This window comes from Brassica oleracea, chromosome C3, assembly GCF_000695525.1.
Source record: "Brassica oleracea var. oleracea cultivar TO1000 chromosome C3, BOL, whole genome shotgun sequence".
In the NCBI taxonomy this organism is placed as follows: domain Eukaryota; kingdom Viridiplantae; phylum Streptophyta; class Magnoliopsida; order Brassicales; family Brassicaceae; genus Brassica; species Brassica oleracea.
Genome location: NC_027750.1, coordinates 23282685 through 23306466, shown reverse-complemented (window position 1 = coordinate 23306466; position 23782 = coordinate 23282685). Strand labels below are relative to the sequence as shown.

Below are 23782 nucleotides of genomic sequence, written 5' to 3'. Positions count from 1 at the left end.
TGAAGAAGAAGAACTGCGGCAGATTGGAGTTGTGAGCACGAGTTTCAGAGGACCGCCGTCGTCACCACCACAATCGAGTTCTGGTTCTAACTCTCTAACGGTTTCATCTTTCGATCTGATGTACACCGAGCTGCTGGAGACTTCCCCGATGACCACATCCAATCAAACACAACTAGCTCTTGATCCCCGATAAGACAGTTGTGATCGAGCTCCAATGGATAAGACAACTCTGACTGGGTGCTAGTTGCGTTTGATTGGATGTGGTCACGGGGAAAGTCTCCATCATATCGGTGTACAGCGATTCGAAATATGAGATCTTTAGTGAGTTAGAACCGAAACTCGATCGTGGTGGTGATGTTGATGGTGGGTGACAGTGGGAAGTAACGGTGGAAACATGGTTTTGTGGGTTTCTCCTTTCTGAAGACTGTAGCGAAGAATAAGCTTTTAAACTTATCAACCGACTATCTATGTTCATGTACACATCTAATCTATAATTCTATTATCCACGTTTTGGTGTCTACATTCACATTTAATTTTGTTTACACATTAATATATAAAAGATAGAAAATTTTATATATAATTTATTATTATAATTATTTTTATTTAATATATTTTAGAATTTGAGATACAAGTAAATGAAAACATAAGGTGTGATAAGAAAAACAATAAAGTGAAATAAAAAGAGGAGAGAGATTTGTGTGATGGGAAGAAAATGAAATGTTCTATTTTTTTTAGTTTAGGGTTATAAGAATCTTTTCAATAAGTGAAAGTGTGTCTCAAGTGGTAAGTGTTTTGTAGTGTAATTAATACGTGAGAAAGTACAAAAATCTCAATATAATATTAGAATAGTCATAGCTGTGACAAATTTTTAATTATCTCGATTGCTGTCTACGTACTTGCATCATGCAGGAGCTACACCATTGGCTGGCTTGCATCATTTAACGCGCAGGATACATATTTTTTTCTTGGTAAAACGCAGAATACATATTGTTGGTCATAATGACATTATTGATATAAACTTTCTATAGATTTGGAATATCTTCAGAGTAATAAAAAACAACATTATTGATATTGCGATAGAGAAAATGGAAAATGATTAATTGATACTAAATCACATTTTTAGAACGTTTACACATGATGCTAAACGTGTTCCCATCTCACAAATTTGCAAATTAGCAGTTTAGCACACATTAAGTGAAGATGCATTGGATGGTGTGTTGGAGAGGCAAAGCACATGCTCCACATTGTCCACAACTTAGCTTCTCACTTGCGTCAGGGTGTAACAAGTATCTTGTTATTAATGATGTCATAGTTTTTTTTTAAGGGATTTGTGCAGACAAAACCTCAATGCGGTTTTCATTTTTGCAAATTAATCTGCGAACTCAAAAATTCACAGATCAACCCCCAAATGCCAGTCAAACCGCAATATAACCCTCGGCCGTATATATGTGTATTTGACTGTGTATAATTTTAACGTTTTTCAATACTACGTCGTTTTGGTACTAATTTTTAATGAAAAAAACACAGGGTTCGAACATTGAACCTTGAACACTATGTGAATGCTATATAATCATCTCGGCCAACATATATATTTGTTTACTTAACAAACGCAATTATATACATTTCTAAATTCATTCCGAAATGACCTTATTTCTTCTTCTTCCCTAATCCATATGCTCTCATTGCATCAGGTGCCGCATCCTCCCGCATCAATCCCTTCTACAAAAAAGAGAGAACTAAAGACACCAACTTAAAGCCAGCAAGCCCCTCAGACAATAGAGAGAATCATACATTATATTTCTCACTGAGAAACAAGTAATCCAAGTACAAAAGAAACAAAACCCAGGACACGAGTTCTAAAGCATCTCATACTCTCTCTCTCTCTCTCTCTCAAGTCCCAAACAACCATCACACTCATCTGTTCAAACTCTGTAAGACAGTAAGGATTACCTTTCTTCTTCCTCTACGCGGTGCTATTTGTACTATCTCTAACGACTCTTTGTGGTTCCTGGAGAAATTCAAAAAGGAAAAGCTGTTAGCTTTCAGTCTCTGCCTGGTTCTAAAATCAAAGCAAACAAATGCAAACCAAAAGTGATTACTTTTCAAAACATAATATTCAGACAAAAACCTTGGAAAACAAACCGCACAAGGAAAAAGAAACAAGGTCATTTCGGAATGAATTTAGAAATCTATATAATTGCGTTTGTTAAGTAAAGAAATATATATGTTGGCCAAGAAGGTTATATAGCATGCACATAGTTTTTAAGGTACAAGGTTCAAACCCTGTGTTCATCAAAAAAAAATTCATTAAAAAATTAGTGCCAAAACGATGTAGTATTGAAAAATGTTAAAATTATACACAGTCAAATATACATATGTACGGCCGAGGGTTATACTGCGGTTTGACTAGCAATTGAAGGGTTGACCCGTGAGTTTTTGAGTTCGCGGATTAATTTGCAAAAAAAAAACTACATTGAGAGTTTTTTTTGCAGAAAACCCTTTTTTAAAAAACGAAAATCATTTATATATCATCATCAACTATGTTGGAAATTAGACTATTTTCGAATATACATCTATCTTCTAAAATTAAAAAAATTAAAATATATATTTAAAATTAAAAATGTTATCTGCGCCTTTAAAATATATATATATATATATATATATATATATAAATGTTATTTTATAGATAATAACAACTCTTGTATTTGAAAAAAAAAGATAATAACAACTCTTATTTTAGAGTAAAATTATACCTAGATAGAAAAATGTCTCTGCTAAAACCTTTATGGTACCAGAGGACTCTTCCTCTTTCCCTTTTCTCTCCTTTTGTTTTTGCTTCCCGTGCTAACCCTAGGTCGATATACTCGATGTTCTGGTTCGTCAAAGGTGTCTCCGGAGACTTTCATGGTCAAAGGCGTCATCTGAAGGCGAGTATGGAGGAGCGGTGAGATTTGGGGAGACTGAAGCGGGGGAAGTCGGCTTTTAGGGCTGCGGGGAGCCGCCAAGTTCAATTTTACTTTTTAGATCTCCGGCGCTCCGCTCACGGCGATGGCGCGTGACCCAGTGGGGAACCTCCTCCACCATGGATCTATTGTCCTGAGCGGCGGTGAGACAAACGGAGGAGTGGTGTGACGGTTGGTGGAAGATGGTTCTGGTCCTCGGTTTTCGTGGACGGTGCGTCGCAGGGGTTAACCTCAACGGAGGAGTCTACTGGGGAGGTGAGCTTTGCAACGGGTATGCGGTGGTGCTCCACTTCTCAGCGTCGGCGATGGTGTCTAGGTCTGGTCCGACGGCGGAGTCTCACGCCATTGGAAACTAGGTTTTGTTGTTCCGGTTGCAACGCTGTCGTCAAGGTCCGCTTTTCCAGTCCGGGTCTCTCCCGGTTTTCCGGCTAAGGATCGTACTTGGATTCCGGCGGTGACAGAGCTACACCAGATTTGCGCCGTGAGGTGAAGAAACATTGGGCCGGGTCTCTCAAGTAAAATCTTTAGAGCACCCTCAACGCGGGATGCAAGGAGGGTTTTTGGGGGAAAAGGTGGTGTGGGGCCCACCAAAAAGGGAGAGACGGTTGTCTCCTATCGTGAAATAAGCGACGTATTTTGCACTGTTTCGTAGGCTCCACTGACACGTGACTGCCTGCGATTGGTTCATTTTTAAATTTTTTTAGACAAAAAAAAAATAGGAAATCCAAGTTGGGTATTTGCGTTGAGGGTGCTCTTAGGAGCTCAATGTCATGGGCTGTATAATGTAATCTAGTCTCAGCTTTTGGTTTTCTCGGGTCTAAAGTAGTCATCTCGTTTGGTCTAATTAAGAGGTTTAAGAGGCTGTTTTTCTTGAGTTTTAAGGAAAGTATGTACTCAGTGGGTGGAATTGCATTGAGTTTCATGTCCGGTAGCGTAGGATCCAAATGTGTGATTCTAGGTGATACTAGATTACCCAGTTCGTAAGTGTGGTTGATACACTAGTGTGGTGAAGATCCTGTAATCTCAAGTTAGCTAATGAAAAGTTGAAGTTTAAGTATAAAAAAAAAAAAAAAAAAAAAAAAGTTCAATTACAGTCTCATTCAATAAAACTGTGAATCTTTTTGATGTAAGAAAAAATTAAAGTTCAAACTTTCTAAAAGATCTCGAGGAATTCGAGGACGAAGGTAGTGCAAACAGGGCAATGACCTTTCTGAGCCATAAGCTCTTTAGAACAGAGCTTACAAAACGTATGACCACACGGCGTAAAGGTCGCGCCTTTGATCTTCACCTGACAAACGCAGCAACTGACCTCTCCTTCTCCTCCTCCATCTTCTTCTTCCTCCTCCTCGTCTTCCTCTTCTTCGTACTCATCTTCTCCATCATCCATGGCGTATCTTGCTCCCGTCAACCCCATTTGCCTATCCGTCTCCTCCAGCAAATCCATCAGCGACATCGTCTGCTTCGGCGCAGAAGCTTCCTCCTCCTCCGCTACTCCCGAATCATCTTCCTCCTCCTCCTCCTCATCGTCGCTTGCAGCCTCCGCTTCCGCCGCTTCCTGCGCCGCGACAGCTTCTCTCGCCGACATCTGCCTCTCGTCGACGAACTTCACCACCGGATGACGCCGTATCTTATCGTCGTCTCCGTCTCCGTGATCTCTAACGGAATCGTGCCGTGATAACTGCGGTTTAAACGGAGGTCCGTCTCCAGGGACGCTTACGTCAGCGAAATTACTCTCCGGGTTTTTACCCGACCCAACCCGCATCGAAGATCCGCGAGTGAACATCCCGCGTCCTGATGAGCCAGGTGGATCAGACATCGGGATGGCGTAGACTAGACCGTTGGACTGCGATCGGAACGCTGCTGCGATGTGTTTGGGATTGGGGATAAGGATATCCGAGGCGGGGATATGAAAAGACGAGGTCCAAGCGGAACCGGTTCGTTTGAGACGGAGTTTTTCGCGGAATATTTGCCACGTGGTTCGGTCTTGTGTCCTTCCTTTTCGTATTCGTCGCGTATGATATCGAATAGCGTTTGGCTTGTTGTTGTTGTGCGGTTTTGTACGAGTGATTGTTGCGGTAAAGGCGGTGGAGACGGTGCAGATGATGGTTGTATAAGGATCTCGCCGCCAAGAACAGCGTCTAGTGTTAGTCCGGCCAACGAGTTACTACGGCTTTTTAACGCCGACATTTAACTCCACGACCATTGTCCGAGGCCAATCTGTAACAACAAATAATAAAGTAATTAAAAATGAATTATTTATCCATGCAAAAATATTAAAGTGTGACTACCTCTTGCATCGAATTTTAGAGAGTGATGAACATCGTTTTTTGCTTAGACTGAAAATTCTATTTTTTGGTAATTTGTTTATTGTTTTCTTTTGGAATGTTTATTCACTTTTTATCATTCAAACTTAGAATTTTTTGTTCTTGTCTCGGATTTTTTTGTGGGTGTAAGAGCACGGTCAACGCAAGGTTCTTAATAAATATGTAGCTATTAAAGAAAAATTACCTTGTTCTAAAAAGCGGCCAAGTTGCCGAGTAATCGTCCGCAAAATCGTGAAGCGTTGGGTTACCGTAGCGAGTTTGGCCAGTTCGGATGCATTCCACGCTAACCCGCGTTTTGACCGTCCAGAACGTGGTTTAAGGTTACACGGCCGCGTAATGTTTTTTTCTTTTAACTACCGCCGCGTAATTTTGTTTCCGGAAACCTCAAAAATCTCTGAAGATGTTTCTATTTGTAGATCTGATGTAATTGTAGTGTACAAATCAAGAAAATCAAGTGAAAACAAAAAAGAATAAAGAAAGAACCATGGATGGCATAAGTTTAATCGCAGAACCAAAGAAAGAAGAAGAAGATGAAGACATACGTGTATCTTTTTATATTTATTAAAACAAAGTAAATAATAAAAAACTATAAAACACCACAATTCACGGGTTGAACCACATTTTAGTAGGTCCACAAGGTTTAAACAAAACAATTGACCTAAGTTTTAATAATATTTGGAATCCACAAATGAAGATATGTACTAGCGAGTACTATAACCATAAAAAAAATCTCCGATTACTTCCCGATTTATTTTCGATTTTTCGATAAATCGCTAGGCGCTGGTCATCCGCACGCGTTACGCCTAGCGAGTTTCCGAACAAGGAGAAAATATAAAAACATGAAAAGTAGGAGAGAGAACAAGAAAAAATTCTTATTTAGGAGTAATAAGAGCATAATTAACCCGAAGTTCTTATGATAAGATTCTTAGCGGAAGTTAAGAAACTGTTTATTAACTTTTAACTAAAAAGTTAAGAACCGGTTCTTAAATAAGGGTTTTAAGAACCGGTTCTTAATTTTTTTAGTTAAAAATTAAGAAACAGATTTTTAACTTCCGTTAAGTACCCCACTCTAAGAACTCCAGATTAATCATGTTCTAAGAAACGCATCTTAATTTTGTCTTCCACTTGTCAAGATGTAACTAGCTCACACATTCAATTTACATTTAAATTTAATTAGTTAAATAAAATCAATTAAAATAACAATATTTTGTTATTTAGAACCCCTTTTTAGGACCCAACCGATAATGTTGCCCTAAGTGTTTTAAAATGAGAACAAGGATCAACGAGGAACGAGTCCTAAGGTGAAAAAATGATCTAAATTAAGGATGCTCCTATAGTCTTTTTTTTTTTGTTAAAAGAAGGTTATTTTTTTTTGTTTATTTGCTGATGATAAATGTGAATGATCAATCTACAAATAAGTTATCAAGTTATGTGTATTTTTAAATAATAATATTAACAATTTATTTAAACTAAATCTTTAGGCACATGCAGCCGGCACTGGATATAGGCACATGCAGCGGCACCGGATATAAGCACATAATTTTTTGAAAAGTTTTTCTTATGAGATCTCGAATCTTTCATCGTGAAATTTTAACTGATACAGTTTCTTGTACCGGAGTCTTGGACTCTTGGCCATGCTATATCGAAAAATGTCAAAAGAGTTTTATGAGTGAGCAAGAAAATATCCATGCCATATCACCAACACTTAATTTGACAATGTCTTAGCTATGGACTTTGATGTTAACCCAATTTCTCATTACATTATGCAACACTGACCAGCAGCTTTTTTGTAGGAAGCAGAATTTGAGTTGGGATAGTACAAGATGAATGAATAGTTACATATTGTTTTCATGAGAAAAAATAATAAAAGAAAGCTTATAGAGACTTGAAAAACAAAAATGTCAATATGTCCGAGTGGTTAAGGAGACAGACTTGAAATCTGTTGGGCTTCGCCCGCGCAGGTTCGAACCCTGCTGTTGACGAAATTTTTTGCAATATAAATGAAAACTGTAAATTACAGAACTACCCATTACCATTGATCTTTCTTTTTTGGCAATGAAGAAAGACAAGCCTCAATACTTGGACTACACAACCCAAAGACCAGTTAATCTTGGCCCAGTAAGGATTGTATAAAAACGTTACCACGTAATAGGAGTGTCAATATCAGGTAACTCGCTAAACTCAGCTTTCGTAGTGAACTTGATCAGCTCATTTATTATACGAGATTCAGTATGTAAACTCGAACTCAAATCATATAGATCATGAGTTAAATAATCTAATTCATGATCTAAATAAAAATAATAATTATAAAATAAAATAAATAGTGATAGAATAACTTCTATATTATTGTTCAAAATTTAAATATTAAAAAATCCAAAACATAAATATTAAATACTAAACAAAAACCAATACATGAAAAAAAAAAAAAACAACACCTAATATAAATTAAATTAAAACAAAACCAATGATCCAAATCCCTATTCTTCGTGAGAGTCTTGAAACAATTCATCTTCATGTCTTATATGTATGTTTTACATTTTAATTTTAGAAGATAAATATGATAAATATATAAATTATCTATTTTTTACATAAACAAGAAGTTATCCAAATATAATATATATATATATATATAATATTATATATAATTGTAAGTATAAAAATGAACAAACTCATAAGCCAGCTCATGTTCATTAAAGATCGTTCATATAACTCGTGATCTAATTTGAGCTCGATCATTAAACTCATTTATTAAATGAACTTAAAATATAGAGATCGTGCTCATGAAAAAATGAGCTGAGCTGAGCAAGATCACGAGCTATAGCATTTTGACATCTCTACCACGTAAACATAATTCAAAATAGTTGCTGAATAAAATTTGATTAAATTTGTGTAAAAATCTCATTAGTTTTGGACTAAATTTTCATCAGCAAAACTATAGAGACTATTTTTAAAAGAAAAGAAAAGGTAGATTCAGGAAATATTATAAAGTATAAGGGGCAAGTGTGCAAGTAGAACAGTAGAAGAGATGACAATATGCAGTTATGTGAGTTCTGGAGCCCATACAAACAGAGCGATTAGTGACCCAGTTCTCGGCCCATATATCACATCGTCTCCTTCACCGCGCATGATTCATTCTCCAACTACGTGTCAAATCTTCTCAGGGTCACGATCTGAAGCCGATCGTTGCTGTAGAATCAGCTTCCTGCTTGCGCGAGCTTTCTCTTCACTCGAGGTAGTGTTCCCGCTCTAACCATATATCAAATTGATCTCAATTCAGAACTTACGTAGCTCATATTCAATGGTGACTGATCCAGATCTTCCCGAGCTTTAGAAGAAGTGAACGGAATAGCGAGTTTCTCTTGTACGTTTCTCGATCTAAATCGTAGTAGAAGATCGTCTTTGAGAAAATGCGAAAGGCTATTGCAGAAGTTGCCAGTTTTGAAATTTGAAGTTTAACTAGCGATTGTCAGAGGCGGATCTGTATAGCTTGTTACTGTGAACGGAAACTAGATGAGTATATAGGTAGAATCTAGGATTGTAATTGATCTGGTCGCTTGCTTCGAGTTTGCCTATAACAGATTCAGGTGTTAAGTTGTTGTAAGCAATAATGAATACGGAGAATCAAGGTTATCCGAATTTTCCAGCTAGGCCTCCTCCGTTCTCCTCCTCTCCATTCGCATCTGCTCCGCCGCCTCAATCCGGTGGACCAGAGAGTGTTGGATTTAGGCCACCTACTAGACCTTTCACACCTTCTGGTCCTCCTATGGCTCCACCAGTGGGTGTGATGAGGCCTTTCCAGCCTCCTTTGGTTTCTCAGATTCCAGGTCAAGGGATTAGACCTCCACCTCCACCGCCTTCGTTTCCTTCTACAGCTTATGGTCCTCCTGGTGGCGGCTCTTTTCAGCGGTTTCCAACTCCTCCTCCTCCTAGTGGTCCACCACCAACTCAAACGCTTGCAGGTCACTTCTCGCCTCCAATGCAACCAATGGGGCCTCCAATGCAACCAATGGGGCCTCCAATGCAACCAATGGGGCCTCCGCCACAAAGTATGACTTCTGGGGTACCTGGAGGATATGCTTCTCCCCCTGGGGCTGGTTTTCAACAGTCAATGCCTCCAGTTAATCCGTCGTATCCTGGTGTTGGTGGTCCACAGCCTTCTTTTCCTGGTTATCCCAGCAATCAGGTTACCCCAGTGCCATTCCAGTCTGCATCTCAAGGTCCTCCGTCATCATATCCTCCTCAGACGGGAGGGTTTTCTCAGCATCCAGGACAGCAGAACCTGCATCCAAGCTATGCACCTCCGACCAGCAACGTACAAGGCTTAACTGAAGATTTCAATTCCCTGTCCCTTACAAATATTCCGGGATCGCTTGAGCCAGGACTTGATCAAGCCTCGTTTCCAAGGCCATTGGATGGTGACGTGGACCCAAATACGTTTGCTGAAATGTACCCTATGAATTGCCATTCTAGATATCTACGTCTGACAACTAGTGCTATACCAAGTTCCCAGTCTCTGGCGTCGAGGTGGCATTTACCTCTAGGAGCTGTGGTTTGTCCTCTTGCTGAGGCTCCTGAAGGGGTTAGTATTCGTCAAACTTACAAGTTACAATCAAGTCTTTTACTTTCATGTTTTAATAATCTGGAATTCTTCACTTGCTACAAATGAGCCGCATATAACTTTTCCCTTGTTTTGAAAATTGTCGTTTTAATCTGGTTAGGAGGAAGTACCACTTATTGATTTTGGATCAAGTGGCATCATCCGCTGCAGAAGATGCCGTACCTATGTGAATCCTTATGTGAGCTTTACAGATTCTGGAAGAAAGTGGCGGTGTAATATTTGTTCTATGCTTAATGATGGTAATTTTTCCAAATCTTCAGGATTGGTTTGTTAACCAAAGTGCTATAGAACGTATTGTTGGTTGAATATGCCTTGTCTAATGCTCGTAAAAGTTTTTCTCTCTGATTTTTAGAAATAGTCAGTTTTTTTCCAGTTGTCTGTGTATAATCTATTTATGTTTAAATTGCGTTTTGTGGGATACTCTGATTTTTCCTTGATGAGGACGTGGCTATCATAAGGGATCTTGTAGAATTAGCGTATATGGAACTGGTGAAAGCTACCAGGAACTGTATTTGGCTTTGTGTATGTTTTTCCTTGTACGGTGGAATGTCATCTGTGTTCAGTCATTTAAATGTCCTCGTTTTTACTTTCCGTAAATTATTTGGTCGATGGCTCGTTGCTTAGTACATTTAGGCATATGTTTATATCATGAAGATTAATAGTTGTGGGTCAAATTTCTTGTTCAGTACCTGGTGAATACTTCTCACATTTGGATGCTACTGGCCGAAGAATGGACATGGATCAACGGCCTGAGCTGACAAAGGGCAGTGTTGAAATCATTGCTCCAACAGAATACATGGTTCGGCCTCCGATGCCACCCATCTACTTCTTCCTCATTGATGTTTCATTTTCGGCTGCTAAAAGTGGGATGCTTGAGGTAAGAATGCTGACTGTTAATGTTCCACCTTGTAATTTTTCTGTGCATTAAAATTTTTCTTCCCTAGTTAGTAAGAATCAATACATCCCTGATTTAATACACTACCTACCAATGGATCTAAACTGGAATAGACAAACTCTCCCTTTTAGAGGCAAGCTGTTCTCAAGTTTAGATCTTCTACTGACCCTTTTTCTCCTTTGGCAGGTTGCTGCTCAAACGATTAAGTCTTGTTTGGATAACCTGCCTGGTTATCCCAGAACTCAAATTGGATTTATTACTTATGACAGCACGTTACATTTTTACAACATGAAGGTAATAGAATTCTAAATACGCAGGAATTTTGGTTCTGAGATACTCGAGCCTTTTTTCATATATTATTTTGAACCTTGGAAATGCAGTCGTCTTTGAGCCAGCCGCAAATGATGGTGGTTTCAGATTTAGATGATATATTTGTACCGTTGCCGGATGATCTCCTGGTCAATCTATCTGAATCAAGAAATGTGGTGGAAGCCTTTTTAGACAGCCTGCCTCTGATGTTTCAAAATAATGTCAATGTGGAATCGGCTTTTGGTCCAGCTCTCAAAGCGGCGTACATGGTCATGGTTAGTTGCTATGCTTCCATGTCAAATGAAAATCACACAATTCATTTGATGTCAGTGCCAATATTGAACCGCATCTGGAATATCAGTTTGTAGTTGACTCTGTTTTCTCTCTCTATTTCAGAACCAACTTGGTGGCAAGTTGTTAATTTTCCAGAACTCGTTACCTTCTCTGGGTGTTGCGCGATTAAAGTTGCGCGGAGATGATCCTCGTGTCTATGGAACTGACAAAGAATATACTTTAAGGGTAGCGGAAGACAACTTCTATAAGCAAATGGCTGCCGATTGTACCAAGTTCCAGATAGGAATTAATGTTTATGCATTCAGTGATAAGTACACTGATATTGCCTCCTTAGGTACGTGAACATTACGGTTATCACTGATGTTTTGTTGTCAGGGGTTTGGACTCAATGGCTAATTAGTAGTGTCTTCTCCCCATATTGCTGTTACAAATGTGGATGCTTTATTAGTTTTATGTAGTAAAATGCATTGCTTTGTGTAGGGACTCTGGCTAAATACACTGGAGGACAGGTGTACTATTATCCAGGCTTCCAATCATCTATTCATGGAGATACGTTAAGACACGAACTGGCTAGAGACCTTACAAGGGAAACTGCTTGGGAATCCGTTATGCGAATAAGATGTGGAAAAGGTTAAACAGTTCTGATACAATCTTTATTTGTGCTATGTCACTCGATTTTGCTAAATTCGTTGATATGCTACATGTGATCTTACATATTTTGACATGCAGGAATTCGTTTCTCTTCCTACCATGGGAACTTCATGCTAAGGTCTACTGACCTGCTTGCTCTTCCTGCTGTTGACTGTGACAAAGCATATGCAATGCAGCTAACTCTGGAAGAGACATTGCTAACAACCCCGACGGTGTATTTCCAAGTCGCTCTACTGTATCCTTGAATAGTTGATACTTAAAACAAACTTGAGTTTGATGTTTTGGTTTTCATCTGGTACAACACATCATGTGGTTTTAGTAATTCTTAACAGAACTAAGATATACTGCTTCTTGCGGAGAGAGGCGTATAAGGGTACACACAGCTGTTGCACCAGTGGTTACAGATCTTGGAGAGATGTATAGACAAGCAGACACCGGTTCCATTGTCTCTGTATATACTAGATTAGGTAGGATACATTTGAATTTTCTCAGTAGGATCATGTGTTACTTTAGATACTATTTCATGGCCGTTCTAATTATGCAGCAATTGAGAAAACTTTGTCCGGAAAATTGGATGATGCAAGAAATGTTATACAACAAAAGATTGTTAAAGCTCTCAGAGAGTATCGGAATCTTCACTCGGTGCAGCATCGGTTGGGGTCTAGATTAATATACCCAGAGTCTCTGAAGTTCTTGCCATTGTACGGACTGGCAATATGTAAGTCCACTCCTCTTCAAGGTGGACCTGCCGATACTTCACTTGACGAGCGCTGTGCGGCAGGCCTCACCATGATGGCTCTGCCTGTCAAAAAGCTATTGAAGCTGTTATATCCCAATTTATTCCGTGTTGACGAGTGGCTCTTAAAGGTTTGTGCATCTCTATCGCAATGTACATTATCAAACATCTATTTCCAGAAAATTCTTAAAAATCTCTTATGACTTCACATGCTTGCAGCCATCAGCAGACCTTGATGACCTCAAGGACGTACTAAGGAGATTGCCTCTGGCTGCTCAGAGTTTGGATTCTAGAGGACTTTACATTTATGATGATGGTTTTCGGTTGGTTTTGTGGTTTGGCCGGATGCTTTCACCTGACATTGCTAAAAATCTTCTTGGAGCTGACTTTGCAGCAGAGCTCTCAAGGGTATGCTCTTCTTATCTACGGGCATATGCTGGATTCTTGTTTTTATAAGTTTCTGTAAATTCACAATATGTGTCTTTTATGTTTGGTGGGACATAGGTTACACTGCAAGAGCAAGAGAATGGGATGTCGAAGAAGCTAATGAGACTGATAAAGAAAGTGAGGGAGAGTGATCCATCATATCATCCCATGTGTTTCCTAGTGAGGCAAGGAGAACAACCCCGAGAAGGCTTCCTTCTCCTCCGACATCTCATTGAGGACCAGATGGGCGGTTCGACTAGTTATGTTGATTGGATTCTTCAAATTCACCGCCAAGTCCAACAAAATGCGTGATAGCTCACAATGGTAAGAAACCTTCAGTTCCATGTCATATCAATACATACCCTTGATTTTTTCTTCAAACCCTTTTGTCTTATATGGAACTTTTCTCAAGTGCAGGCTTTTATTTGCCTAACCAGAATGTGTTTTGTCCTAAAGATTAGACGTTTTTTTTTCTTCCTGTTGCCTCTTTTTCTTTCTTTCTATTTTTTTCTTGTGGTCTGTTAACAATCTATCTTAATCAGGGATATTAACAAGATGGCTTATGTTGATAGTATATTTTGTGATTTGATCTTGATTCCATCAAGGAGACTACATTTTAAACATAGTTGTACAAAGGATAGATGTACTATTATCGATGCTTCCATCTGGCTTAGTGTAATAAAACAGATGAACCTTTTTATTTTGGTATTGTATTGGAACCAAGTCCCTGATCTCAGACAATATTATTACTATTTTTCCTGCCACATTCGTATATCAATGTTCAACGATTTACAGACTAATCACAACAAAAAAGAAAAAAGTTATCAGAAAACAAGAGAGCAAAACGATATAAGCACCATGGATATTAGAGTATGAAACAATTAGGACGCTAAGGTCTCTGAAGAATCTAAAGGAGGAGGATCTGTGAACGAAGTCCCGGGTTCCAACTCAATACATGTCTCTTTGGATCTACAAAACATCTCTGCAGGAATATTGATGCCTGCAAAGCCAACCATTACAGCTGCAGCACCGATATAGTCGGTGAAGCTTGGTTTGTTCCCTGCTAAGGTGTCTACAATGGCTGCCAATGGAACCTGAATGGTTAGCCCAGCCGTTGCCACTGTGGTTGTTGTCAAAAGTACTGCCTTTGCCCATAGATAGTCACTGAGCACATTATCTAACAACCCTGAAAACGCAAACCACACATCATTCAAATCAGCATGCCAACATCAAAACCTAATATGAGGGATGTGGATAGCATTACCTTTGCCGACAACCAGACCCAACTGTTTCAAGGTGAGTGAGTTGAAGCGTTCTCGCTTTGTAAAGTTGAGTATCAGAGCAACAGGTAGGAAGATGAAGAAGTTGAAGAGACCTAGAAACCCAAGGAGCTGAGCCATACTGAAACGGCCGTTCTTTTCATCATCATCAGGAAGCTTTTTACGTATAAGAGTGATGTAAACAGCGTAAAACGCCGCTGAGAGCAGAGAAAGAACATCTCCAAGAAGAGGGTTTTTAGCTGTCGCAGTTGAGTTGGATTCTGAGTCACCCAAACTCACAATTATAGTCCCAGACATGCAAAGAAGAACGCTGAAGAGTTTCAACCACGTGAACTTCTCTCCCAAGAATATTAGCGATACAAGAAAAGTGAATAGGCTTGACGAGCTGCTTAAGATTGTATTTGACTGCAAACCCACAATATGAAAAAGTCTTAGGTAATTTAAGAAGAGAGCAGTAACAAGAATGATGTTTTCAATGTTCTTTACCGTAACGGTTGTGTACTTGAGAGAGAGATTGAAAGTGAGCTGTGCCAAGAACCAAAACGGACAAATCACAAGGCTTACTTTAGCAACACGCATCCTTGTCCAACGTCCCTTCTCATCTAACCCTTTGTTTTCACCAGTAACATTAACCTCAAGCTCTACACTTTCCACACCAGATTCAATCCCACTACCACCCTCCTCACTCGCAACAACAACCCCTGATCCTTCAGACACCACAACGCCTCCTCCAAGCAAAACATCCTTCTCTGACTCAACCAACTCAAGCAAATGAGACCTTTTGCTTCTCCAAAACAGTATACTCCCATACGCATCTTCTAGATACCGACCGATCTCGAAGAGAGGAAGGTAAACGACGAACAATGAGTTGCAGATGAAAGTGATCAAGAACGGGGAAACGCCGGCGTCCACCACAGATTGGACTACGAAGCTGGCAGCAATCCAAATCATGGCAACAGCGAGTATGTATGTTAGACCTATTACCCATCTCCATACCTTGCTTGACATTATCTCCTTGGATTCCAATTAGGAAAGAAAAATGAAAAAAAAGGAACAAACTTTGAGCTCAATTGTACATTGTGCAGCTTGAATCGAAGATCTCTTATTTTCCAGAGATGCAACGAGCGTTTAAGGAGACGACAAGGGAGCTAATGCAAAGACAGATATTGAGATCGGCTACACTTTAGCGGATGCTTTGAGCTTGAATATGGCTTTCTTAACAGCCCAATAATGGCTTTCTTATAGGCCCAATATGAGCTTTCTTTTAGCCCAATAGTGTTAAGACCTTTTAAAATTTATACCATTTTGAGAAGGAGTTATTTTTTAGCAATTTTTTTTTGTCAACTATTTTTAACAACCTACTGCAACCCAAGTCATATTATTGATTTTTTTTTTTTTTTAATTTTCCAACTTTTATTAGGAGTTGACTTTGATTGAAAAGGAACACAAATCATCAAACTGACAATAATCATCTTATTTTTATATTAACTTTAAGACCAAAGAATTTATGTGTTTGAGATTGTGTTAGGTGTTAGTCAGACAGTCGATTTATCTTTAAAAAGTTACTAAATATTTGGAAAATAAAAGCGGTAGTTAAAGAGTTAATTTTGAAAGAATTAATATATTTGAATATGTTTATCTATGAACTATCACACCAATTCACCAATATATGGGATGCTATTTAACTGATTTTATGCACACCAAAGTAATACTTATGAATCATTTTGACAAGAAAACAAGACGTTACCTATCAAGCAAGGAGAAATCAATGTGAAAATCTTGTACATTTGCATTTTCTCAGAGCTATGAAAACTGAGGTGGAATATACACATTGAAACAAAACATAACATAGCAACACAAAGAAGGAGGTAACAACAACTTCTATCACTATTCTCTGAAAATTAAAAACGAAATCCAAAAAGAAAGAATAACCAAACCCAAATGTAAAATCAAGAAGACAAAATGTAAAATATTAAATAATCAAGAAGCACTTGGGTTCCTGGAGTGTGCTACAATTGAGTTTAAGGAAGGTGCTGCACTTGGATCTAATGATTGTGTTGCACTTGAGTTTAGTATATTCACATCGATAGATATTGAGATCAGCGTCAAGCTTTTGAATCAATGGCGATTCAAAGCGGAATCAGAGAACCAGTACGAACGAGAGAGACACTTTAAGGGATGTTAAGTTTGAATATGAGCATTCTTTACAACCCAATAATGTTAAGACCTTTTGAAATTTGTATTTCAAGAAGTTATTTTTAGCTACCTACAAGGCTACAACTAGCTACAACAACCAAAGTCATATTGATTTTTTTTTTGAATTCCAAGTTTTATTAGGATTTGAATTGATGACAAAGGAATAACAATCATCAAACTGGCAATTAATCTTTATTCAATGAATTTTCATCATGGTTTATCTAGGTAATTCTCTCAAAAGACTCTAGAATAGATTATTTTTGAATGTGTTTTGATAGAATTGCCTGATAAATCATGATGAAAATTATTCTTTTTTTTTGTTTTTTTGTCAGCCGATGAAAATTATTCATTGGCATATATTAATTCATTCAAAATATGGTAACATACAATGTTTTCTACTTTAGAGAAGATATAATATTATTTTTATTGTAAAACTTTCAAATGACAGTGTAGAAAACTGAGTGATGGTATAGGATGCTGACAAGACTTTCTACCAGGATTGATGACCACGTGTTCTTCTTCATGTATTTCAAGATCTAGACTTTATGACTTTTTCCGCTCTGTAAAAAGCAAATCTCAACTTTCCCATTAATATCGAACAATCCTCATTTCAAAAAACATTGTCCAAAGACCGGAAGATGGAGAATAAGATTGGATCCAAAGGTCTTTGTGCTCAAGTTCAAGTACATCATTAAACGCCTCTTGTTTGCCGTAATGATTGTGTAGTAGAGAAACCTCCAATGCAAATTGATTTAGAATCAAACCCGTTTGGGAAAATACTATGGGGGATGTTGCACACAACTGGTCTCCAAGAACTTCTTTCATAATCAAGAGTAAAATGTGATGATTCCCCCACACTTCAGACCCAACCTTACTAGACAACCTAAGAATCTTGAACCTAGAACTACAGTGGTCAAAACTCTACACATTCTCTGTAATCGAGTCATCAAACTCTTATAATTGAATTTCTAATATGAATTGAATTGATTTTTATAAGATTTAAGAATTTATGCACAATGTTTGTATTTTCCAAATGAAGACATTGTATGTTACCATATCAAAATCAGTTGTTGAATATGTTTGTCTATGAACTATCGCACCAATTCACCATTAATATATGTGTTGCTATTGAACTGATCTTTATGACCTTCTGTGGACACCAAAGCTATACTAATGGATCATTTTGACAAGAAAACAAGACGTTAACTATAAACAAGGAGAGATCAATGTCCAAATCATAAAACCAAGAATAAGAATCCATGAAAATTTGCATTTCTCGAGCTATGAACACACAACTAGAATATACAGAATGAAACAAAACAGAACTTTACAACACAAAGAAGAAGGTAACACCATTAAATACATTTACAAAAAAAAACGTCTATCACTATTCTCTAATATGAAACAAAAGTATCAAGGAGACAAAAACATGTAAATATAAAAATCAAGAAGCACTTGGGTTCCTAGAGTGTGATGCGCTTGGGTTTAAGGAAGGTGCTGCACTTGGGTTTAATGACTGGGCTGCACTTGGGTTCCGCGAATGAGCTCTCGAAGCAACTCCCCATTCCATTGCCTCTGCCACGGCTCTTTCCCGTTCCTCAGCCGCTGCAGAATCATCACCGGACGTTTCACCCGACGGCTGAGGAGGAGAAGGAACGTCGTCGTAGCGTGGAACAGAGATAGAGCCATCGGGAGCTGTTCCCAAGAAACCTAGAGCGGTCACAACGTCGCTTATGAGTGGCCGTACGGTTCCCTCTTCCTGTAAACACATCGCAGCCACAGCCACGGCCTGGTTAAGTGCTTTCTCTGGGAACACTCCTTCCAAACTTGGATCCGCTAACTCATGGAACCTGCCCGGTTCTTTGAACATTGGTTGTGCCTAAAACACACAAAACAATCTTGATTTGTTATGTTGAGATTAAGCAACTGAAGCAAAAAATGTTCATATAATCAGGTTCGGTCCTGAGCAAAGCACCAATGAAACATTCGTTTTGGCCTCCAAATTAAAAAAAAACGATTATACATGCTGTATAGACTTAAACTGTAAAAAAAAATCATTAAGATTCATCTTAAAATGTTTTTAACCTCTAATAGTCTAAAGAGAGAAAATATAACTCACCCAAGTCACTAGATTGTGTTCATCTTTGGCTCTTGTCGTATCGATAACTCTTCTACCAGTAATCAGTTCCAACAACACAACTCCGAAGCTATAAACATCAGATTTAATAGTTAACTGACCGGTTCTCTGATACTCTGGAGCACAGTACCCGTAAGTTCCCATAACTCTGGAGGACACATGCTGTTTGTCCCCGGTAGGACCTACCTTTGCTAGCCCAAAATCAGATAACTTGGCGTTGAAGTCACTGTCCAAAAGGATATTTGCTGCCTTGAGATCTCTGTAGATCACCGGAGGATTTGCCTTGTCATGCAAGTATTCAAGACCCATCGCTGCTCCTAGGGCAATTCTCATTCTTGTGTCCCAATCCAACGGTTCTTGGTCTGGTGTTAGCTCTGTAAGCATTTCAAATCAACAATCAAATATTGGAACTAATCCAATAAAACAGTTAAAATTGATTCTTAGTTTTGTAGTTTGTACCGAGGAGATGATCTTCGAGTGAGCCACGAGACATGTACTCATAGACAAGAAGTCTCTGATCTCCATCAGCACAATACCCAATGAGATTCACAAGATGCTTGTGATGCAAAAGACTTAACATCATCACTTCTACGATGAACTCTCTGTTCCCTTGCAGCCCGTTTCTATCTAGTTGCTTCACCGCCACAGCCTGAATCCAAAACAACCATTATAATCTTCTTGAGAAATTTGTTGTATATAGAAATGTTGAAACAGAGATCATGAAACTATTCCATAATCAAACTATTGATATCTTTTTTTTTCATCTGACCAACTAGTCAAACTAATATTGAGAAAGATCTTGAAACTAATTATATAGTACTAACCTTGTCACATTTTTCGAGTTTTCCCTTGTAAACCCTACCGAAGCCACCTTCACCGATTAAACATTCTTTTCTGAAATTCTTGGTGGCAGTAGCTAGCTCCCTGAAGGTGAATGTTTGTGCATCAATGTTGTTGGTCACTTCTTTGTTTGCATCATTGTTCTTGTTCTGCTCATTTTCAGCCTTGTCTGGATTCTCTGCAAGAACCAACATCAAGGCTTAGGCTTATAAAACCTAATACATAAATATCGAAAAATGTCTCAAATATTATATAGAGTTTATGAGCTTACCAGGGTGTGTTTTGTTGTTGTCTCTACCGGTCAACTCGCCATTTCTCCGGCGGCTGTTTTCTGAATCTCTGGGAGCTTTTTTCTTTTCATGGAAATGAAAACATGAAAAGCAATTCATCTCTTCTCTAAGAACTCCTTCTCTAGAAAACTTCGATCTCTCTTTTTTTTTTTTTTTTTCCTTTTCTTTTTGTGATTAAGAATCAATAAATGTCTGCGTTGACAAGAAAAAAGAGAGGATATTTTCAGATAAAAGAAACATTTATCTGGAAAATAAACGTGGGTATATTGAGATAAAGCAAAACAAACCTTAGAAGAATCCTTCATACACAACAACGGTTGCTTCTTTCCCAAAAAACCCTTAGTTTTTTTTTTAAAGCTTCACCTTAATATGTTTTCAACCTCAAGATCTAACAAAACCCAGATCAAGAAAAACAAAAAAAACGCCAAAACCGTCGAGAAAATTGGAAGGAGAAAACAGATTCTTCAGGTGTTAGTTTTCTGAATTTGTCTTAATATAGACAATTAAACTATTGTTTAATTAATGTAATTAATATGAAAATGGTGTCCATCTCATGTTTGTGTGCAGTATGCCTCACATTTCATGTGCAAGTTGTATTTAAAAATACACAAAAAAATGTTTTGGAGATTATAAACGAATGATGAAGTTATTAATATCATGGAGACCATGAAATGAATACAATAAAATGATTGGATGTAATGTTGATGGTTGCACGAACTATATATTTTTTTAATAAAAATGGTAATTATTGTAACATTATTATTAGGGAGAAATGCCAAGTGTGACTCAAAACTTGGAGTCAAACCCAAAACAATACCTCAATTTGGGTCAAAGGCAAAAGTAACCTAAAAGGCTATTGAAATTACAACTATCCCCTTGTGACCAAACAAAAAAACGGAATTTTTTTTACGTTTCTACCCCTCGCAAGTCGTCTGTTTAGACGACTTGAAAATAAGTCGTCCAGACGACTTAACTGAAAGTCGTCTGGACAATTAGTCTTAAACATAATTTAAAAATTTTGTAAAAAATATTTTGATAAGTGAAAAATGGGAATTATGTAATTAACATATGTCTTAGGAGGTATAAATTAAGATATAACAAATTTCAATTGTTTTCAGCATAGATGAGTGAAAGTAGTGAGTCATGATATTCTTTAGTTTATGTTTCATCAACATATGTTGTAGTATTGTATGTGTTCTTAGGGTTAGATTTTGGAAAGCATTAAAACCGTTTTTGAAAATTTTTAAAATTACTTATGCGTGTTCATTTCTGTGTATAGTAAACACTATTTAAGTATAATTAGATTTTATAACGTGGTTAGTTAGTTAATCTAGTCATTTTAGTTTAGGGGTTCATTTTAGGGTCTAGGACGACTTAATATTTTGTCGTCTGAAAACAGACGACTAAATATTAAGTCGTCTGTTGTACATTATCAGCCAGAATAAGTCGTCTAAACCGGACCAAACCTTAAAGTTTACCAATGTACTTTTAAAGCTAACCGGATTATTTACCCAATATATAAGGTGATTTTTTTTTTTTGTTTCATTTTTCGCGAAATTCAGAAACCCTAACAGTTCTCCCTCTCAAAGGCGATTTCGAATTCCCACGATTTCCGAACAAACCATCGTTCTCAACATCGGCTATCTATCTCACTTCATTCTCACCGTTGTCGCCGCAGCTTCTTCTAACCCTAGCCGCGCCGATTCCTCTAAACCCTAGCGCCGCCGCTTCCACTATATCCGAACAAACCGTCGCCCTCGCCACCGTGGTCACCAACGTTCTAAACACTAGCGCCGCCGCTTCTTCTAAACCCTAGCGCCGCCGCTTCTTCTCTGTAAACCTTAGCGCCGTTTCTCTGTAAACCCTAACGCCGCTAAGTCATCAATCTCGAGGAAAAGATGAACATAAAACGTTGTCTCTATCAATTTACTCATTCTCACCGTTTCACGTTTATTTTTTCAGATCTATAACCGCAATGACGAGTACTCCAACTCCTTCTGCGACTGGAAGACTTGTAAGTAATTTAAGTCGTCTACTAAGTCGTCTGGACTTATATTGTTGTCTTTGATTATTTTGCAGACAAAAAGGATGGATATTCCAGAACTCCCCCGTAGGTTATACACATCAGGGGAAGAACCAGAAGCCCACAATAGCATTTCGTATCATACGGATAACAGCAAGTTGCATACTGCTCTTAGGAAAGCTCTTACTGATGACGAATTTGAAGAGCTCAAGGAGTCGAGTTTGGGAGTTTTCATCAAGTTCAAGGAGCAGGGATTTGGTTGGGCTTCAAGGCTGGTTCACTACATGCTCAGTTTCAAGCTGGACATTAAGAAGAAGTATGAGATGTGGTCTCTCGTTGGTCCAGAACCTTTGAGGTTTTCACTGTTAGAGTTTGAAAACCTCACTGGTCTAAACTGCGAGTACATCGAGGACCTTGAGACACCAAAATGTGACGTTACCCCAGAGATGGTTTCTTTCTGGGGGATGCTGGGAGTTCATCTGGAAGCTGGGCCAACTACTGATCAGATAATAGCAGCACTGAAGAGATGCGGGGATTGGTCCAGGGAAGATCGCAAGCGGCTCGCGTACCTCTCCATCTTCACTGGATTCATTGAAGGGAGAAAGTTTTCAACCGCTACACGATCTACTCTGGCAAGGCTAGTGATGGATTTAGAACGGTTTGAGAATTATCCATGGGGGAGAGTCGCGTTTAAGGTGCTGATGGACTCTTTGTGGAACAAAGAAATTGCTGGCTGTTACACCGTGGATGGGTTTATACAAGTTCTTCAGGTCTAGACGTACACAGCTATGCCGGAATTGGGTGCTAGTATTGGTGGTCCCAGAGCAGACAGTCCGTCTCCACCGATACTGGCTTACGAGGGCAGCAGAGGCCGCAGATCAATGAAAGCTGCTATCTTGAGTCAGGTATTTACTTCAATCCAAAAGACTGCGCAGACGACTTATTATAAGTCGTCTGGAAAGTCTTCCATCTGGACGACTTATTAGACGACTTATAATAAGGCGTCTGGAAAGTCTTCCCAGCTGGACGACTTATCGGACGACTTAATTAAGTCGTCTGGAAAGTCTTCCATCTGGACGACTTATTAGACGACTTATAATAAGGCGTCTGGAAAGTCTTCCCAGCTGGACGACTTATCGGACGACTTAATTAAGTCGTCTGGAAAGTCTTCCATCTGGACGACTTATTAGACGACTTATAATAAGGCGTCTGGAAAGTCTTCCCAGCTGGACGACTTATCGGACGACTTAATTAAGTCGTCTGGAAAGTCTTCCATCTGGACGACTTATTAGACGACTTATAATAAGGCGTCTGGAAAGTCTTCCCAGCTGGACGACTTATCGGACGACTTAATTAAGTCGTCTGGAAAGTCTTCCATCTGGACGACTTATTAGACGACTTATAATAAGGCGTCTGGAAAGTCTTCCCAGCTGGACGACTTATCGGACGACTTAATTAAGTCGTCTGGAAAGTCTTCCATCTGGACGACTTATTAGACGACTTATAATAAGGCGTCTGGAAAGTCTTCCCAGCTGGACGACTTATCGGACGACTTAATTAAGTCGTCTGGAAAGTCTTCCATCTGGACGACTTATTAGACGACTTATAATAAGGCGTCTGGAAAGTCTTCCCAGCTGGACGACTTATCGGACGACTTAATTAAGTCGTCTGGAAAGTCTTCCATCTGGACGACTTATTAGACGACTTATAATAAGGCGTCTGGAAAGTCTTCCCAGCTGGACGACTTATCGGACGACTTAATTAAGTCGTCTGGAAAGTCTTCCATCTGGACGACTTATT

At 38.7% G+C, this 23782-nt stretch overlaps 3 protein-coding genes, 1 non-coding gene and 1 pseudogene across 7 annotated transcripts; 2 read left to right on the top strand and 3 right to left on the bottom strand.

Annotated features, from left to right (window-relative positions):
* Positions 1 to 4116: 4116 nt before the first annotated feature.
* LOC106333574 lies at positions 4117 to 5293 on the bottom strand (annotated as a pseudogene).
* Positions 5294 to 7187: 1894 nt separating this feature from the next.
* On the top strand, positions 7188 to 7269 carry TRNAS-UGA. The gene has a single exon. It is a non-coding gene; the product is annotated as a tRNA-Ser (tRNA).
* A 1104-nt stretch (positions 7270 to 8373) lies between these two features.
* On the top strand, positions 8374 to 13792 carry LOC106334921 (protein transport protein Sec24-like At3g07100). Of its 4 annotated transcripts, none has more exons than XM_013773312.1 (13): positions 8374 to 8519; positions 8602 to 9866; positions 10006 to 10144; positions 10592 to 10782; positions 10987 to 11094; positions 11181 to 11384; positions 11506 to 11737; positions 11884 to 12033; positions 12133 to 12289; positions 12394 to 12521; positions 12599 to 12921; positions 13010 to 13198; positions 13295 to 13528. In XM_013773312.1, the coding sequence occupies exons 2-13, from the start codon at positions 8895 to 8897 to the stop codon at positions 13526 to 13528; spliced, it is 3027 nt and encodes a 1008-aa protein (XP_013628766.1). In that variant the 5' UTR covers positions 8374 to 8519; positions 8602 to 8894. The 4 variants fall into 4 exon arrangements, with proteins under 4 accessions (XP_013628766.1, XP_013628768.1, XP_013628769.1 ...); XM_013773314.1 differs by lacking the exon at positions 8374 to 8519 and adding an exon at positions 13634 to 13792 and having other exon boundaries at positions 8895 to 9866; positions 13295 to 13540; XM_013773315.1 differs by lacking the exon at positions 8374 to 8519 and adding an exon at positions 13629 to 13792 and having other exon boundaries at positions 8895 to 9866; positions 13295 to 13540.
* A 158-nt stretch (positions 13793 to 13950) lies between these two features.
* LOC106334923 (thiamine-repressible mitochondrial transport protein THI74-like) lies at positions 13951 to 15665 on the bottom strand. The gene is made up of 3 exons (XM_013773317.1): positions 14983 to 15665; positions 14481 to 14901; positions 13951 to 14402 (listed from the first exon to the last, which is right to left on the bottom strand). Exons 1-3 carry the CDS (start codon positions 15502 to 15504, stop codon positions 14098 to 14100), a joined length of 1248 nt encoding a protein of 415 aa, XP_013628771.1. The 5' UTR covers positions 15505 to 15665; the 3' UTR covers positions 13951 to 14097.
* A 2471-nt stretch (positions 15666 to 18136) lies between these two features.
* On the bottom strand, positions 18137 to 20122 carry LOC106334922 (serine/threonine-protein kinase At3g07070-like). The gene is made up of 5 exons (XM_013773316.1): positions 19941 to 20122; positions 19654 to 19847; positions 19289 to 19478; positions 18812 to 19203; positions 18137 to 18571 (listed from the first exon to the last, which is right to left on the bottom strand). Exons 1-5 carry the CDS (start codon positions 20056 to 20058, stop codon positions 18137 to 18139), a joined length of 1329 nt encoding a protein of 442 aa, XP_013628770.1. The 5' UTR covers positions 20059 to 20122.
* Positions 20123 to 23782: the final 3660 nt, after the last annotated feature.

Coding starts and splice junctions, on each gene's coding strand:
- LOC106334923 (XM_013773317.1), bottom strand. CDS start 15,504: ATGTCAAGCAAGGTATGGAGATGGGTAATAGGTCTAACATACATACTC. Junction 14,902..14,982: donor TCAAGTACACAACCGTTACG/GTAAAGAACATT, acceptor GTGGGTTTGCAG/TCAAATACAATCTTAAGCAG. Junction 14,403..14,480: donor GGGTCTGGTTGTCGGCAAAG/GTAATGCTATCC, acceptor TTGCGTTTTCAG/GGTTGTTAGATAATGTGCTC.
- LOC106334922 (XM_013773316.1), bottom strand. CDS start 20,058: ATGAATTGCTTTTCATGTTTTCATTTCCATGAAAAGAAAAAAGCTCCC. Junction 19,479..19,653: donor AACTCGAAAAATGTGACAAG/GTTAGTACTATA, acceptor TTTTGGATTCAG/GCTGTGGCGGTGAAGCAACT. Junction 19,204..19,288: donor ACTCGAAGATCATCTCCTCG/GTACAAACTACA, acceptor AAATGCTTACAG/AGCTAACACCAGACCAAGAA.
- LOC106334921 (XM_013773314.1), top strand. CDS start 8,895: ATGAATACGGAGAATCAAGGTTATCCGAATTTTCCAGCTAGGCCTCCT. Junction 12,034..12,132: donor GCGAATAAGATGTGGAAAAG/GTTAAACAGTTC, acceptor TTTGACATGCAG/GAATTCGTTTCTCTTCCTAC. Junction 12,522..12,598: donor CTCTGTATATACTAGATTAG/GTAGGATACATT, acceptor CTAATTATGCAG/CAATTGAGAAAACTTTGTCC.